This window comes from Vicugna pacos, chromosome 7, assembly GCF_048564905.1.
Source record: "Vicugna pacos chromosome 7, VicPac4, whole genome shotgun sequence".
Classification (NCBI taxonomy): Eukaryota; Metazoa; Chordata; class Mammalia; order Artiodactyla; family Camelidae; genus Vicugna; species Vicugna pacos.
In genome coordinates this window covers 85,374,467-85,391,682 of record NC_132993.1, presented here as the reverse complement: position 1 = coordinate 85,391,682, position 17,216 = coordinate 85,374,467, and the positions used below count along the sequence as shown (strand labels likewise).

Below are 17,216 nucleotides of genomic sequence, written 5' to 3'. Positions count from 1 at the left end.
AGGGCTAAGGCTAGGTCTGGGCTGTATGTGGGGGAGGGGGAGCCAGACAAGGATGAGATGTCAGTTGGAGGATCCCAGTCCCTGCAGATGACAGCAGCTATGGGGTTGGAGGGGAAAGACACTACCCACATGAAGGAAGGAAGACCCCAGTCCTGGAGGCTCCCTGGAGTGCTAGCCTTGCTTTCCAACATCAGCTGTAGCCTTCCTGGTCAGACCAACGTCATGTTCTCCTACGTGGTTCCTGGCTCAAGTGGCCAGCTCATCTTTGACTCAGGTTTTGAAAAGCACAGTGATGGGAGAATTCAGAATTTCTTGATTCTGCAGGCTACCAATAGTAACCACATGGATGTGGATTTTTTGCAGTCCCTGGGATATAGTGCTCTCCGTCTCTCTTCTGCTAAAGTGAAGGTAACAAATGCTGAGAACCCACATTATCGAAACATTAGGCATGGAGAGGGATAAGGATTTTGGGACTAAGGACAAATAAACTGTTCTTCACAAAGGATCTTGCATAGAGGAATACTAGTCTTATTCAGTCAAGATTGACAAGAGATGTGTTTTCATTCAATCAAGAAGTATTTACTAAGTGCTAGAGGCTCTTTGCTGAATGTCATTAGAGGTAAAAGGTTAAAGTCACTGCCCTTGGGTTGCCCACAGCTTAGCGATCCAGGTTTTCCATGACATAAATTCCTTCCAAAGACAGCTTGGAAGATGTTAGCTCCTCATGGTCACTCATTGTAAGAACCCATTATTTCTCTCTTTCTTTCACTCTCTCTCTTTCATGATTTTATTTATTTATTTGTTTGTTTGTTTATTTATTTATTTTAATTGACATATAGTCAATTTCCAATGTTGGGTCAGTTTCTGGTGTACAACATCATGTTTCATATACATACATCTATTCCTTTTCATATTCTTTTTTTGACATCAGTTACTGCAAGATATTTAATACAGCTTCGTATGCTATATAGTAGAACCATGTTGTTTGTCTTTTTTGTATATAGTAGTTAGTATCTGCTGATCTCAAACTCCCAATTTATCCCTTCCCAACCCCTTCCCTACTCTGGTAACCGTAAGTTTGTAGGACCCATTGTTTTTGTAATCAGCCCCCTGAACCATCTTTAGTGACAGTTAATGGCATGTTAGCATAACCCCCCTCCTCTCTTTTCTGCTGCCCCAGAACCATGCACCCACAGAAGTCACAGGGGTAAAAAGATCTCATATGACATCTATTAGGAAACGACCTCCCCAAACTTTGAAAGTTACATTGATTTTTTCCTTCCATCATGCATCCGATGGATTTATTTCTTAAAAAAATGTAATTCACTTTTTAAATTCAGTTTTTCTATGAGTAAAGGTAACAGAGGTAAAGAACATTGTAAGACAATTTTTGGACGATATCTTTAAGTGAACACATTAAGCTGCTTCAAATTCTTTTTCAGCGGTGGGGGTGTGTGTGGGAGGACATGGAGGGCAAGTGAGTGTGTAATAAAGTAATAAATGAATGGGTAAAATGGAATAGAACAGGGTGAAAGGCTGGTTATAGCTTACCCTTGCATTTTTTAAGAAACGTGCGATTTACAGCATCCATCTTTTCCATTGCCCCTCCCCTCTGTCCTCCCTTCTTCTTCCTTCTCCCTGGTCCCTCTGTTCCTGCATCTCCCATAACCCCCTCTCATAAACAACAGGTCCTTTTAGTGTTTACAGACGTATTGGATGATGATTTAGAGAGACTGAAGGAAACGTCCCAGCTTCTCCGCAGCAAAGGTAAGTGCATGATTTTGTTCCTCCCACGGGGGCAGAGATGGTCTTTCAGATTCCGGAGGGCCCAGTGATCTCTGAGCCCCCGAAGGCTAAGCCAGGTAATTGGAGCTCAGTGCCCACGAGGCTGCTGCCCAGTTTCTGGCTTCGTATGAAAAAGGGGGCTATTGAGGGCTGAGAGACCCCTGGGTCTCTCTGACTGAGACAGGGCTGACCAGTTACCAGTCCAGCATCTGGTTCAGAAGGTTGTGGGTACAACCCCTGCTTCGTGGGAAGTGGGTGCTCTCTGCTCTTTTGAGCTACCCAGGGGTCCAACCGTCTCTCTTTCCTAAACTCTAAAATCACCCTAAAGCTGCGTCTTACTTTTTCTACTGTCCTTCCTCCTTGATTCTTCTTTATCCATCTCCAAGGGCTGCTGCATACATACGTGTATATGTACATATATATGTATATAATCAAAGTATAGTTAGTTTGCATTACTGTATTAGTTTCAGGTGTCCAACATAGTGATTTGATATTTTTGCAAATTATACTCCATTTAAATTTATTATAAAATATTGGTTATATTCCCTGTGCTGTACAATATATCCATGTAGCCTATTTATTTTATACATAATAGTTTGTATTTCTTAATTCCCTCCCCCAATTTGCCACTCCCCTCTTTCTCTCCACACTGGTAACCACTAGTGTGTTCTCTTTATGTTAGTCTCTTTCTGTTTTGTTATATTCATTTGTTTGTTTTATTTTTTAGGTTCCCCACATAAGTGATAAATAACATAGTCTTATCTTTATCTGATTTATTTCACTAAAAGTGATACCCTCCAGGTCCGACTATGTTGTTGCAAATGGCAAGATTTCATTCTTTCTATGACTGAGTAGTATACCTTTGAATATACAGTTGACCCTTGAACAACCGGGGGTTAGGGGCACCAACCCTGAGTACAGTTGAAGACTCATGTATAACTATATTATTGCAGAAAAATGTGTGACAGCTCAGTGGTACAGCTCAGTGTTATGGTTCAGTGTTACAGCTCAGTTGTGACAGCAGCCTGGATCCGGGTGAGAGACCAAGCAGCACTCGGAGAGTAGGAGAACTCAGGTTTATTATGCCAGCGGGCCCAGAGGAGTTAACACTCCAAGCTCTGGACCCCATCTGTAGGTTTACACAGGCTTTTAATAGGCTGTCAGTTTACACTTTGCAACATCATATGCAAATAAGATATAACAATAGTTGTCTAATTAGGATCAATCAGGAGGGAGAGAAAGAACCAATCAGGTGTAAGCTCCATGCAAATGAAGTACTACAAATGGACCAATCAGAAGTTAGGGAAATGGACCAATCAGGAATGAAGGAAATAACCAATCAGGAGTGAGCTCAGGGAACAAATAGAATTTTAGGGGTAAGTTCCACTTTCCTAGAAGTAAGCTGTTTCAGAGGCAAAAAGTGAGATAGAGCCACTGGGCCAGGAAACTGGATGGTGCTGGCAGGAGAGTAGTGGCCATGCCTGGGGGTCCTGCCGGTCTTTTTTATGGGGCTTCCCACCTCAATATAACCTCTGTATCCACAATTCATCCATAGTTGAATCCACAGATTCAATCAGCCACACATCATGTAGGACTATAGTGGTTATATATTGAAAAAAATCCGCATGTTAGTGGACCCACGCAGTTCAAAGCCATGTTGTTCATAGGTCAACTGTATATACCACATCTTCTTTATCCATTCCTCTATTGATGGACATTTAGGTTGCTTCCATATCTTGGCTATTTAAAAAACTGCTTCTATGAACACTGGGTGCATGTATCTTTTTGAGTTAGTGCCTTCATTTTTGTTGGAAACATACCGAGGAGTGGAATTTCTGGATCATTTGTTAGTTCTGTATCTAGGTTTTTGAGAAACCTCCATATTATTTTCCATTGTGGCTGCATCAATTTACACTTCCACCAACAGTGTACAAAAGTTCCATTTTCTCTACATCCTTGCCAGTATGTTGTTTGTAGACTTTTTGATGATAGCCATTCTGACAGGTGTGAGGTTTTATTTTACTGTCATTTTCATTTGCATTTCTCTGATGATTAAGGATATTGAGCATCTTTCCCTGTGCCTGTTGGCCATCTGTATGTCTTCTTCGTAAAAAGGTCTATTCAGGTCTTCTGCCCATTTTTTGATTGAGTTGTATGTTTTTTCAATATTGAGTTTATGAGATGCTTATATGTTTTGAGTATTGACCCTTTATTGGTCATATCATTTGCAAATATTTCTCCCATTCAGTAGATTGCCTTGGTTTCGTTGATGGTTTCATTGATGGTTTCCTTTGCTGTGCAAAGCTTTTACATTTAATTAGATCATACTGTTTTTGCTTTTGTTTTCTTGCCAGATCCAAAAAATTATTGCTACAATTTATGTCAAAGAGTGTTTTGCCTGTTGTTTTTTGAAGTGTTTTATGGTTTTTGGTCTTACATTTAGGTCTTTAATCCATTTTGAGTTTATTTTTGAGGTTTATATGATGTGAGAAAATGTTCTAATTTCATTGTTTTACATGTAGCTGTTCAGTTTTCCCAGCACCACTTATTGAAGAGACTGTCTTTTCTCCATTGTATGTTTTTGCCTCCTTTGTCATAGATTAGTTGACCTTAGGTGTGTGGGTTTATTTATGATCTCTGTATTCTGTTTCATTGATCTCTGTGTCTGCTTTTGTGCCAGTATGTGTCTGTTTTGATTACTGTAGCTTTGTAATATAGTCTGAAGTCAGGGAGCATGTTACCTCCAGCTTTGTTATTTTTCTCTTAAGATTGCTTTAGCAAATCAGGGTCTTTCATGGTTCCATATAAATTTTAGGATCATTTGTTCTAGTTCTGTGAAAACTGTCATGGGTACTTTACTAAGGATTGCATTAAGTGGAATATTTTCTGACAATTTGCTTTCAACTAAATTTACTGCATAGATTTCCACTGAAAGTTTAAAACATTGCAACTTTTCTCGAAGGGAACTGGGAGTTCATGACAAAGGACTGCAAACTTTGCCTACGAGCTAGATCAGCAATTCCATTTCCAAGAATTTATTTTGAGGAGTAATTAAGAATTTGTATACAACTGTTAACCACAGGATTTTAAAGCAGTTTGTTTACCATAGCCAAGAGCTGATGTGTGTGCATGTGTGTGTGAATTTACTGTTTAAGTATTAACGGTAATATTTGTTTGGAAATTCTACTTGACTTCTGGCCAGATTTGAGAAATGTTCTTGTCACTATGTTTTCTGTTACATGGAAAAACCCAGATGATCTCTCAGTGTCTGCATCAGTAGGAGACTGTTGTTATTCTGCAATGACCACCTTCAAATCTCAGTGGCTTAAACTAGCAAGATTGTCTCCATCTTGTACTTCGTGCCCTTTCATCCATGCCTCTTTCTCATCAGTCGAGGACCCAGGCTGAAGGAGGGATCTGTTTCTGTGGGAGGGGAAAGAAAATGGGCTGAAGTGTGCACTGCTCTTAAAATTTCTCCCAGGGAGTGACCAGTGTCACCTCTGCTCATATTTCATTGGTCAGAGCCAGCCGTGCGGACAGTTGTAAATTTCATGAGATAGTATTTTTGCAGGTAAAGAATTGGGGCTTAATGAAAGCTTATAATTTCCCCCAAAAAGTGAAGTCTTACCTCGTCCTCTTCAGTAGAGGAACCAGAATATTTGTGAACAGCCCGCAAGATGGTCACAGAGTAAACCACAAGTCTACTTCAAGCATGGGGTTAAAGGATGTAACTTCATACTGTAACAGAGGAAAACTCTTTCAAATAGAAAACTGGGGCTATAAGAGCCCTGAGGGTCCTTTGTGGTTCCATGTAACTGTTTGACTTTCAGCTGCAGGGATTGAAAGATGTCAGACCAATTCTTCAAGAAGGCATGTCATGAGCTAGCTTTGATTTTAAAAGAAATGCAGTTTGAGACAAGATTGATGAGGCTGTAGGAGCGGTGATGGATATTGGGGCCCAAAGACAGACCATTCAAAAGATGTGCAAGGAAATCCCCCACCTGTTGGTGTTTTGAAGGATTCTCTGGACTCCTTACTATTGGCCTGGAAGGTGTGTATAAATTGGAGGAGGTCCAGGAGCTAGAATTTGGCAGAGGATTTGTGTATCATCAGCCTCTCAGCATCACACTGCCATCCCTCCCGAGCATCTTACAGAAGCAACTTGTAAGTTGTTTTTAGATTCTAAATTAATTAATTACTTTTTTATTGAAGTATAGTCAGTTTACAATGTTGTGTCAATTTCTGGTGGTTGTTTGTTTTGACACCATCCTTCACCAGATCTGTACATTCTAATAACTTTAAAAACCTTGAGGGAATTTTGTTTCTTTAGTGTGTCATGTGACATAGGTTCATACAGATGAAAAAAAAAATTTTACGTGATGTGGATTCTGTTTTCAGGACGCAATTGTAGAAAGAACGTGCTGCAATACATATGCAAAGTGTTTTGGAGACGACAGGCACAGAGGTGATGGTTGGAGCCCTGGGAGGAAGGTGAGGATTTGTTGGGGGGGTGTGTGGGAGAGAGATGACATTTCGTATCCACTGCACACCAGCCTGTGTTATGCCTTTAACATGCCTTTTTTAGTTCTGTGCTCTTTACAACCTATTTTACAGGTGTGAAATCGAGACTCAGAGAGGGAACACCACTTTCCCCAAAGTTGCATGGTTGCCAAGAGATATTTTGGGATTTAAGCCCCTATGTCTCCCTGACTCCAAGGCGTACTTCCTGTCCACCCTATTGTGCTGTCTACTTATATTTATTTTACAGACACTTTCCCTAACTGTAGGACTGAGTGGTAGGAAAAAGATCACTTCATGCTTTTCAGGGAGACTCTTGTTAGAAATGGTCCTCAGCTATCCAGGGACACAGGCTTCCATTCTCATGGGACGACAGCTTTAAGATGGGGGTATAATCACCAATTCACATGTAAGGTTGAATCACACCCATGGGCTTTCATGTTCTCTTGTTGTAAGGTTTCCCATGAGGTGGTTGAAACGAGCTCTTCCTGCCTTTGCAGATCAATCTTAATTTTGAACACTGTGTAATTACTTTTTGAAAAATAAATTATAATTATGCCCCAGCACTAGAATTTTCTTCCCTCTTGTTTTTCTTAAATATGGGATTGGAGGTTCAGAAAATCAAGCCTGGGAATCTCTTGACATGTTTTTTGGCAACTTGAGGACCATGCCTCAAAGGCCAAAGACGGGAGTGTCCTGAATTCTTGACTTCTCTGCTCAGAATTCAGTGCTTGGTCATGTTACTTTCATATCTTTGTTAATTACAAGGAGACTATGATTCCCACATCTTGTTGACCAGGTTTTCGACTAAATAAAAACCTCTGGCTATAAAATGTTAAGCCAAACTTCCTTGACAGGAAATGGTTTGTGGGTTTAGTTATCTAAGAAGAGTAAAAAAAAAGAGACTAAACAGTTTAGTCACACAGAAATAAGCAACCATTTCTCATAAGTAATGCGGGCTGTAACACCTTTGTTTACTGATGTTTTGTAAAACCAGCTCAAAGCCCCCTTTAAAGTAATAGTCTTCCTGAAATGTTTAATTAGAAACTAGTTTTGACTTTGGTTTTCACAATAGCATGGCTTAAAAGATATTTTAGAAAAATAAAAATAGACTGGGGTCCCGGACTATGAAGACAAACAGGTATGCAAGTTTCACTCTAAGACAGGCCAACAGTGTCTCTACGTCTCTGTGTGTTACACTCCACATTTAGTAGAATCTCAGTAAAACGTCAACTCAGTGAAACAAGGGTATCTATTAGTAACCATTTTTATTTCACATAGATTTGAGAAATGAAGGATTAGGAGTCCAAAATATTTATTTTGATTTTTTCTCAGGGAGAGAGGGGTTTTGATGGATTATCTGGTCACCCTGGTGAAGAAGGTGGTCCTGTAAGTACTGAATCTGTTTTTCTCTTTGAGGGAGTATGGTAAATGGGTCATCTATTAGGAATACTTAATTGCATTAAGCCATCAAAGTTCTTCACATCCATGCCATTTAAGGTGGATTTAAAATATCTATATAAAAATAATCATCTGTTACAACAAATGTTTGGTGGACTGAGTTTGTAAAGATATAATCTCCAGAAGGTGTTTGGTGATGAAGTATGGTCATTTTGGTTTTCAGTCAGTGATTCTTGGACAACTGAAAATGTGCTCTGTGTCTGACAGGCATACATTGAAGAGCAGTTCTTAATCATGAGCTGAATAACAGGTAGCTTGTTACCATTAAGGAGACAGCCATGCTTGTAAGTGGTTTAACAGAATCAATTAAAGAACTAAGGCTGTTCTTACAACAAGATCACTCAGATGCCTTCCTGAGTGACTGAAAAGGTGATGGAGTTGTCATCACCTGCTGACAATTTGTATGTAACCCTGGACACATCCCTGGGCAAAGAAAAGTTACCATGTGATTGGCTGTGGAGAACAATGTGTGTCACAGAGACAGTTGTTAGCTTGGGGACTGGAATGTGGTTGGGACCATCTTTATTACATCATATAAATACTGAAAGGATTTTAAAAGCCCATCATTTTCAGTTAATTTTAGATGATGGGAAACCACTCACCCACAGGGGTCAATTTTAAATCTGACTTTTATATACTACTGTTTCTTACACTTTTTGGTCTCAAGATAGCTTTGCATTCTAAAAGATTATGGAGCTCGAAGAGCTTTTGTTGGTGTGGTATCTAGCTACTGATATTTACCATGTTAGAAATTAAAATCAAAGTAATTTAAAATCATTTATTTTCTTTCAAAATAATAAAAATAAACCCATAACATAAATCACATATTCCTTTATAAAAAATAACTATTTTCCCAAACAAAATACATTAGTGAGAAGAGTGGCATTCTTTTATGTGTTTTCAAATGTCTTTAATGTCTAGCTTATTAGAAGGCAGCTGGATTGGTATATCCACTTCTGTAGAGTCTGTTGTGATATCGCTTGCTTTGTGACCTCTTAAAAACTACTGTACACAGACATAGGGAACAAACTTATGGTTACCAAGGGGTAGAAGGGGTGGGGAGGGATAAATTTGTAGTTCAAAAATTGCATCTCTTGGGGAGCGATGGAAGTGTTAGCTGTCTTGATTGTGGTCATGGTTTCATGGGTGTACACATCTATCAAAATTCATCAAATTGTACATCTGAAATATGTGTAGTTTACTGTACAGAAATTATACCACAATAAAGTTTTTTAAAACTCTGCTGCACATTTGGGAAAGAATATGAATGAAAAAGGAAAAGATAGCATTTTAGTGTAATTGGGAAAAAAGGTTTAACTTTGTGAGCATCACCTCCCAAAGGGTCTTGGGGGCCTGAGGGGTCTTTGGGCCAAACTTTTCACACTCCTGGTATACACAAGCATTAGTGTTTTAATTGCCCCAGTTAGAGTAGTCTGTTGATTATTAGAATCTTTAGGTTGCCTGAGCTTGGAAAGGAAGCAGAAATTAGAGAAAAATGTAGCCACTGAGATTTGTGTAAGCCCACCCTTTTCTTTGGTGATGTTTGTGGGAGAATCACTCCACTTTCCTCTTTATTTTGCTTCAGTAAGCGTAGTCTCAGATGTTAGAAATATGTTCAGAAATGTGAATTGTGAGCTTACATGATTTTGCTGAGCAGTAGTGAAATTATTTCTTCCTGTTTTTAAGATGTTTTAAAATGTCTTTTAAGTGTTATTTTTTCTGCTTGGCCTCTGGCTTCATAATATGCCTGATCAAAGTTAAGAGAATAACTTAAGGTCTGACTAGCCCATTAGGACCACTGACGCCAATTTCAGACAACTTGGATAAGCCAGCAATGCCTGTCTAGGGTGGAGGATGATTTTGTCCCCTTTCTCTGCTGTCTCAACATCTCAAAACCAACATATCTTATAAAGACCGTCTAGTACAGAGCTAGAAATAGAATGTGAGCAACGTATGTAATTTTATATAATGAAAAATTTTTAGTAGCAAACAAAAAATTTAAAAAAACAGGCAAAGTTAACTTTATTAGCATATTTTATTTAACCCAGTATATCCAAGATGTAATCATTTCAACATGTAATTAATATAAATATTGATGAGATAATTTATTTTTAAAAATATGCTACTTCATAATCCAGTGTGTATCTGCATTTAGAGCTCAATTGGACTAGACACATTTTAAGGTCTCAGCAGCCACCTGTGGTTACTGATTGTGACACTGCCTTCTGTAGGACTCATTCTTTTTTTATTTCATTTCTCGCAAGAGAGGTGACTTCAAACTACATCACCCTCTGAGTGGCTTTTTTTTTTTAATTGAAGTATAGTCAGTTACAGTGTGTCAATTTCTGGTGTACAGCATGTTTCAGTCATACATATACATACATACATTCATTTTCATACTCTTTTTCATTATAGGTTACCACAAGATAGTGACTACAGTTCCCTGTGCTGTACAGTAGAAACTTGTTGCTTATTTTATATATAGTATCTACAAATTTTGAACTCCCAATGAATAGCTTTTTTAAAAATTGAGGTATAGTAGGTTTACAATGTTGTGTTAATTTCTGGTGTATAGCATATTGATTTGGTTATACACATACATATATATTATTTTTCACATTCTTTTTCACTATAGGCTATGACAAGGTATTGAATATAGCTCTATGTACTATACAGTAGGACTTTGTTGTTTATCTATTTGATGTATAGTAGTTGGTATCTGCAAATCCTGAACTCCCAATTTATCCGTCCTCACTCCCATTCCCCTGGGTAACCATAAGTTTGTTTTCTGTGCCTGTGAGTCTGTCTCTGTTTTGTAGATAAGTTCATTTGTGTCATTTTTAAAAGATTCCACATATAAGTGATATCATGTGGTATTTCTCTTTCTCTTCCTGGCTTACTTCACCTAGTATAACAATGGCTTTTAATGTCACTTCTCCGCAAAGCAGATCAGGCTGGTCTCCTCTATGGCAGAGACAGCTCTTGCTGGTTGACAGGTTTCAGAATCTGCCCAGAATTCATAGGTTCAAGAACGTTCAAAGTGTAGGAAGACAGATAATTAACTCATTGTTCCTATTATCTTTCCATCCCTGTTCCCACTTCCCAAATAGCAACAACAACAAACCCAGACACAACCCTTAGTGTTGCAGAACAGCAGTCACCCTCTAGGGCTCTGTGGGTGATGAAGCTGAGAGGGGAACAGTGGGTAGTCCTATGCTGGGTGTCTAGGGTCTCAGCTGGGCTGGAAGACCCGAGGTGACTTCCTTTCCCTGCCCTGGTGAGCTTCGAATGCGAAAGGGCAGGTAGAGGTGGTCCTGCAAGGCTGCTGGGTCTCACAGGGAGTGGCAGACTTGAGAGGGAGCAACCAAGGGATCAGCCTGAAGCCACCGGGCTCTGAGCATGCTCAGAAGTCAGGCGGTAACTTGCCGACCACAGTCTGCTGGGTCCAAGGGCATCACTAAGGCCTGACCAGATTCAAAAGAAGGTGGGCGATCAGAACCCTCGTCTTGAGACGGGAGTGCAAGGTCACGTGCATGGCAGGAGAACTTGGAGCTTTTGGTGTGGCCATCCTTGGAAAGCACAATTGGTCAGAATCACGGATTCAATGTATTTTCAAAATTTACCTACTGTGAGATGGTGGTTTAAATATGAACTGGTCACACATGAAGGCTTCATTAGATAGTACAAAAGTCAGGTTATCTACGGTCACAAAAAATAGTTACGTAAGAAAACCGGCATGCCGCGAGGCAAGGCACGCCTTCTCGCAAGAAACTGGCACCTGGCTCTTGGCATCTGCCCACCCTTCCACAGGCGTCGCCCTCTTCCTCTTGGAACTTCAGCTTCCTGCCTCTTGAAGTGTACAGACTGTGTTGTTTCCTCATCTGTGTGGAAGGATAGCCCTACCTGCATCCTAGGTGTGCGGACTAAATGAGCCAAGGTGGGAAACGCACTTGGAACAGCGTCCAGCAGGGAGCAAATGCTGTTACTGTTGGTGGTGCTTTTCCGGCTGCTCTCTGACTTGAACGTCCAACCCTGCGACCAGGACGCATCCTCTGAGTGAGCGCGGGGCTCGTCCAACTGGCCTTTCCTCCAAGCAAGCTTCCTCCAGGGCCAGCACCAGGACACCTTGCTGCAGCCCATTGGCCACGGGTGGGGGAGGATTGGTCACCACACCCAGGGGAGAACATCATTAAGACACACAACAAGGGGCGCAGATAGTGGGGTGAGCATCCCTGGGACCAGCAGTGCCGCTGGAAACCAACTAAAAGCTCTAACAGTAAACAGCATTTATGACTTTTAACGGCAGCAAGAAGCATCACAGACAACGTGGCAGTAAATGACTAAAAGCAGGCGCGAACGTGATGAAAGTTTAATGGAAAACACAAAGGAGACTGGGTAATGGGTCCAAATGGAGTCACCCACCATTTTCGTGGATGGGAGATTCAGCGTGGGAGAGTCCAGGCTCTGTCAGGCGGAACTGTAGTTCAGTGTGGTGCCAGTATGGAGTCAGTGGGCGTGACTTGGTCCTGCTGTTGGGCTGAGCGATGCTGGTGTGTTGGGGAGCCTGCCTCACAGATCACGGGGACAGCCCTTAGCGTGGTGTTTAAAAACAGAGCAAGGGCTCTAAGAAAGGACTTCAGTGCATATGAAGATTAGTGTGACGTAGGATTAATACCTGGCGCGGGACAAGTGGTCCTTCATGGGGTGTAAGAGGAGAGAGCGCTTCACCCCACACAGACCAGAGTTGCTGCAGATGCAAGAGCCAATCGTGAGCGTTTAGTTATGAAAGTTCGAGTAGTAACAGAAGTCATATGGAAACAACACATAGTTTGTTACTGTTTTTATTGAAGTACTGTCAGTGACAAATGTGCCAATTTCTGGTGTAGAGCACAATGTTCCAGTCATGCATACATACATAGATTTGTTTTCATATTCTCTTTCATTAAAGGTTATTATAAAGATATTGAATAGTTTCCTGCACTATACAGAAGAAACTTGTTTTTCAATCTATTTATATATATTAGTTAATAATCACAAATCTCAAATTCGCAAATTTATCCCTTCCCACTCCCTTTTCCTGGTAACCATAAGATTATTTACTGTATCTGTGAGTCTTTCTGTTTTGTAGATGAGTTTATAGTGTCCTCTTTTTTCTTTTTTTTAGATTCCACATATAAGTGATATCATATGGTATTTTTATTTCTTTTTCTGTCTTACTTCACTTAGAATGACAATCTCTAGATCCATCCATGTTGCAGCAAATGGCATTATTTTATTCTTTTTTATGGTTAAGTAGTATTTCATTGTATAAATATACCATAGCTTCTTTATCCAGCCCTCTGTCAATGGACATTTAAGTTGCTTCCAAGTCTTGGCAACAATTGATAGTTTTGACTCCAAATTTAAGAGTTGCATTTAAGGACAGACACCATGGATAAAGTTAGAAGGACGAGCATCACATAGAGAGAGAAATGTACCAGTTAAACAGTGCAAATATATCTGGAACACACAGAAATGTTCTATAAATTAGTAAGAGGTAGAAATTCAATAGAAAGTGGACAATGGATAAACTAGTAATTTGCAGAAAAAGAAATGCAAATGGAAAATAAGTACCCAAGAAGAGGTTTGACTTTGTAAAAATACAGGAAAATGAAAATAAGAACATATTCTATTTATGCTAGCCTGATTGAAAAAATGTAAAAGATTGATAATATCTGGGGCAGGGAAGTGGCCACTCTCATCACTGTTGATTGCAAGACACCTGTTTTTTTGCAGGATAATTTGGAAGAATTTATCAAAAATTAAACAATGCCTGTTTTTTGACCAGCAAACCCACTATTAAAAAGCCATGTATAGCTCTCCAAGACTTCAGACAATACTATAGAGCTACAGTCATCAAGACAGCATGGTATTGGTACAAAAACAGACATATGGACCAATGGAACAGAATAGAAAGCCCAGAAATGAACCCACAAACTTTTGGTCAACTAATCTTTGACAAAGGAGGCAAGAATATACAATGGAATAAAGACAGTCTCTTCAGCAAATGGTGTTGGGAACACTGGACAGCAGCATGTAAAGCAATGAAGCTAGAACACTCCCTTATACCATATACAAAAATCAACTCAAAATGGATCAAAGACTTAAACATAAGACAAGATACAGTAAACCTCCTAGAAGAAAATATAGTCAAAACATTATCTGACATACATCTCAAAAATGTTCTCCTAGAACAGTTTACTCAAGCAATAGAAATAAAAGCAAGAATCAACAAAGGGGACCTAATGAAACTTACAAGCTTCTGCATAGCAAAGGAAACCATAAGTAAAACAAAATGAATGAGAGAAAATTTTTGCAAATGATGAAACCAACAAAGGCTTGATCTCTAGAATATATAAGCAGCTCATACAACATAATAAGAAAAAAGCAAACAACGCAATCCAAAAATGGGCAAAAGACTTAAAGAAGCAATTCTCCAAGGAAGACATACAAATGATCAATAGGCACATGAAAAAATGCTCAATATCACTAATTATCAGAGAAATACAAATCAAAACTACAATTAGGTATCACCTCACACCAGTCAGAATGGCCATCATTCAAAAGTTCACGAATGACAAATGCTGGAGGGGCTGTGGAGGAAAGGGAACCCTCCTACACTGCTGGTGGGAATGCAGTTTGGTGCAGCCACTGTGGAAAACAGTATGGAGATTCCTCAAAAGACTAGGAATAGACTTACCATATGACCAAGGAATCCCACTCCTGGGCATATATCCAGAAGGAACCCTACTTCAGGATGACACCTGCACCTCAATGTTCATAGCAGCACTATTTACAATAGCCAAGACATGGAGACAGCCTAAATGTCCATCAACAGATGACTGGATAAAGAAGAAGTGGTATATTTATACAATGGAACACTACTCAGCCATAAAAACTGACAACATAACACCATTTGTAGCGACATAGATGTCCCTGGAGAATGTCATTCTAAGTGAAGTAAGCCAGAAAGAGAAAGAAAAATACCATATGAGATCGCTCATATATAGAACCCCCCTCAAAAGAACATAAATACAAAACAGAAACAGACTCATAGACATAGAATACAAACTTGTGGTTGCCAAGAGGGTGAGGGGTGGGAAGGGACAGACTGGGAGTTCAAAATCTGTACTGACAGGCATATGCAGAATAGATAAACAAGATTATACTGTATAGCACAGGGAAATATACACAAGCTCTTGTGGTAGCTCACACACAAAAAAAAGTGACAGTGAATATATGTATGTTCATGTAGAACTGAAATATTGTGTTCTACACTGGAATTTGACACAACATTGTAAAATGACTATAACTCAAAAAAATGTTAAAAAAAAAGCATGTATAGTGGCTATTGGGGTAAGTGGAACAAGTCATGCAGAGAAAGACAAATACTGCTTTAGCTCACTTATATGTGGAATCTAAAGAAAGAGAGAAGGAAAGAAAAAGAACGAACTAAACTCATAGAAAAAGAGATGAGACTTGGTTACCAGCGGGGTGGGGGAAGGGGACCTGGAGGAAGGTGGCCAAAAGGTACAAACTGCCAGGTGTGAGGTAAGTGCATGCTAGGGGAATAATGGGCCACGTGTGACTCCCGTTACCACTGCTGTGTGATCCACGGGAAAGTTGTCAAGAGAGTCAACGTTGAGTTCTCATCACAAGGCAAAGAGCGTGTTCCCTTATCTTTTGTCTTTGTGTCTGTATGGGATGGTGGGTGTTGACTGAGCCCTCCTTTCACAGCGGGTGGAAGTCAGAAACCTGCATCTGCTGCGTGAGGGTGGGCTGGGAAAGCAGATAGGGAAGAAATAAGAAAATCCATGTGTGAAGATGTGTGTACTAGTGTGATTACTTACCAGCAAACAGTGGGGAGCAGTCTAGACCTTTCCTCCTGGAGACCTGGATACGGAAGTTGTGGTGCCTGGAAGCCAGCTTTTTGGCTGGCAGTGAAATGTCACGATTACACAAAGTGTACATGTTATATAGAAGTTCCTTATAGGGCCTTAATGTTTAGACTCTCTCTACCCATAGAGGATGGAAGCTGTGGTCAGTGCGGGGAGAGAACGCGGGCTGCAGCCGACAGAAGGAGAACCAAGAACCCGGGGAAGCACCTCCAGGCAGAAGCGCCCTGAGAGCGGTGGACTGAGCCCAGCCCGGGGGAGGGGGGGGGAAACGCGCCTGGAACGCGGCACTCCTCCCGCTCCCCGCGCGCACGCCCTGCCCTCTCGCCTGGACGGTTGCGGGAGCCCCCCCACCACACACAGCGGTCAGAAGGGCCCAGATGGAATCTGTCTGGTGGTGACCCTCACCCCTCCCCTGCTCAGGGATGCTGGTTTCACCTCGAGGAGAAGGAAACCTGGTGAGGCCCCTCCGGGGCCGCACCGGGGGACCGCACCCACCCTCGGGCTCCGACGGCCTCAGCCCACCGGGATGTTCTGGGACGACACAGGCTTCTCCCGCCTCGTGGGCCGGGCTGGCTGTCCCTCTGCCTGGACGGCTCCTTCCTCACCTCCTTCAAGCCTGTTCTCCGACGTCACTGCCCACAAGAGGCCTCCAGGTGACAGTCTGCACCGCCCTTCATGTCCGGGAGCCCTGCGTCCTGTCTCTGCAACTCTTATAAATCTAAAATTATTTCAAAGTAAAACGTTTAAAACACACACACACACACACAAACACAACCAGCTCACGTTTGTTGGGAGCTTTGTATGTGTTAGTTGCATGGCTACACGTGCGTATGTTTTCTCTTCTTATCTCATCCACAAAATAATTTGCTTTTCTTCATCTTATTCCCTTTTCTCATAGAATAACTTGCACCAGCCCAGCATTCGAAAAGCTTTGTTGATGTAATTCTCTCCACTATCCTGATTTTAATCAATAGCTTTAAGCAGCCCCTGTGAGCAATCGATCATCGATTTTTAAATGCAGTAGAACTTAATTCCTAATGAGAAACACAGGGAGCCCAAATTGCCCTCTCAAAACAATTTAGCCTATTGCCCATCATAAAGCAATTTCCATTTCTTATGAGAACATCCTGGAGCTGTTCTGCCCAATTAGAAAACAGGATCTATTAGGGATGCAGGTGAATTGAACAACTATTTACTTACAATATTTAACTTAGTTACAGCTGCGGTTCCATGGTACCCAGGGTCCATCCTGGGAAAGGGTCCTGATTCAGCCTGTCCTGGGTTCTGCCACTTACCTGTATCAATTTGGGGGATGAGTCGACTCTCCAGGTCTCAGTCTCTCTATCTGGAAAATGGGCACAGTGTAAGCCCCTCCATGTAGGGATGTTGTGAAGGTTGGTGAAGTGACACATAAGAAGCCTATGTGCACTGGGCACTCCAGTGGCCCCTGCTGGGTTTCTGATTTCCCCTGAGACACCTCCTGGGGGCCGGATCCACAGCTGGAGGAAGGATGAG

At 41.0% G+C, this 17,216-nt stretch overlaps 1 protein-coding gene across 8 annotated transcripts in view; it reads left to right on the top strand.

Annotated features, from left to right (window-relative positions):
• Positions 1 to 17,216, top strand: part of LOC140697480 (uncharacterized) — a 59,595-nt gene that overhangs the window by 4,745 nt on the left and 37,634 nt on the right. For 6 of the 8 annotated variants that reach the window (XM_072965319.1, XM_072965320.1, XM_072965317.1 and 3 more), the window contains exons 3-6: positions 1,689 to 1,767; positions 6,184 to 6,276; positions 7,639 to 7,692; positions 15,829 to 16,354. Coding sequence is in view for 1 of the 8 variants with exons in the window: in XM_072965321.1 (XP_072821422.1) it covers positions 7,655 to 7,692 (38 nt within the window). In the remaining 7 variants the exon portion in view is untranslated. Of the gene's footprint in view, positions 1 to 1,688; positions 1,768 to 6,183; positions 6,277 to 7,638; positions 7,693 to 15,828; positions 16,355 to 17,216 lie in introns of those variants that run through there. The other 2 variants (XM_072965315.1, XM_072965321.1) reach the window with 2 other exon arrangements.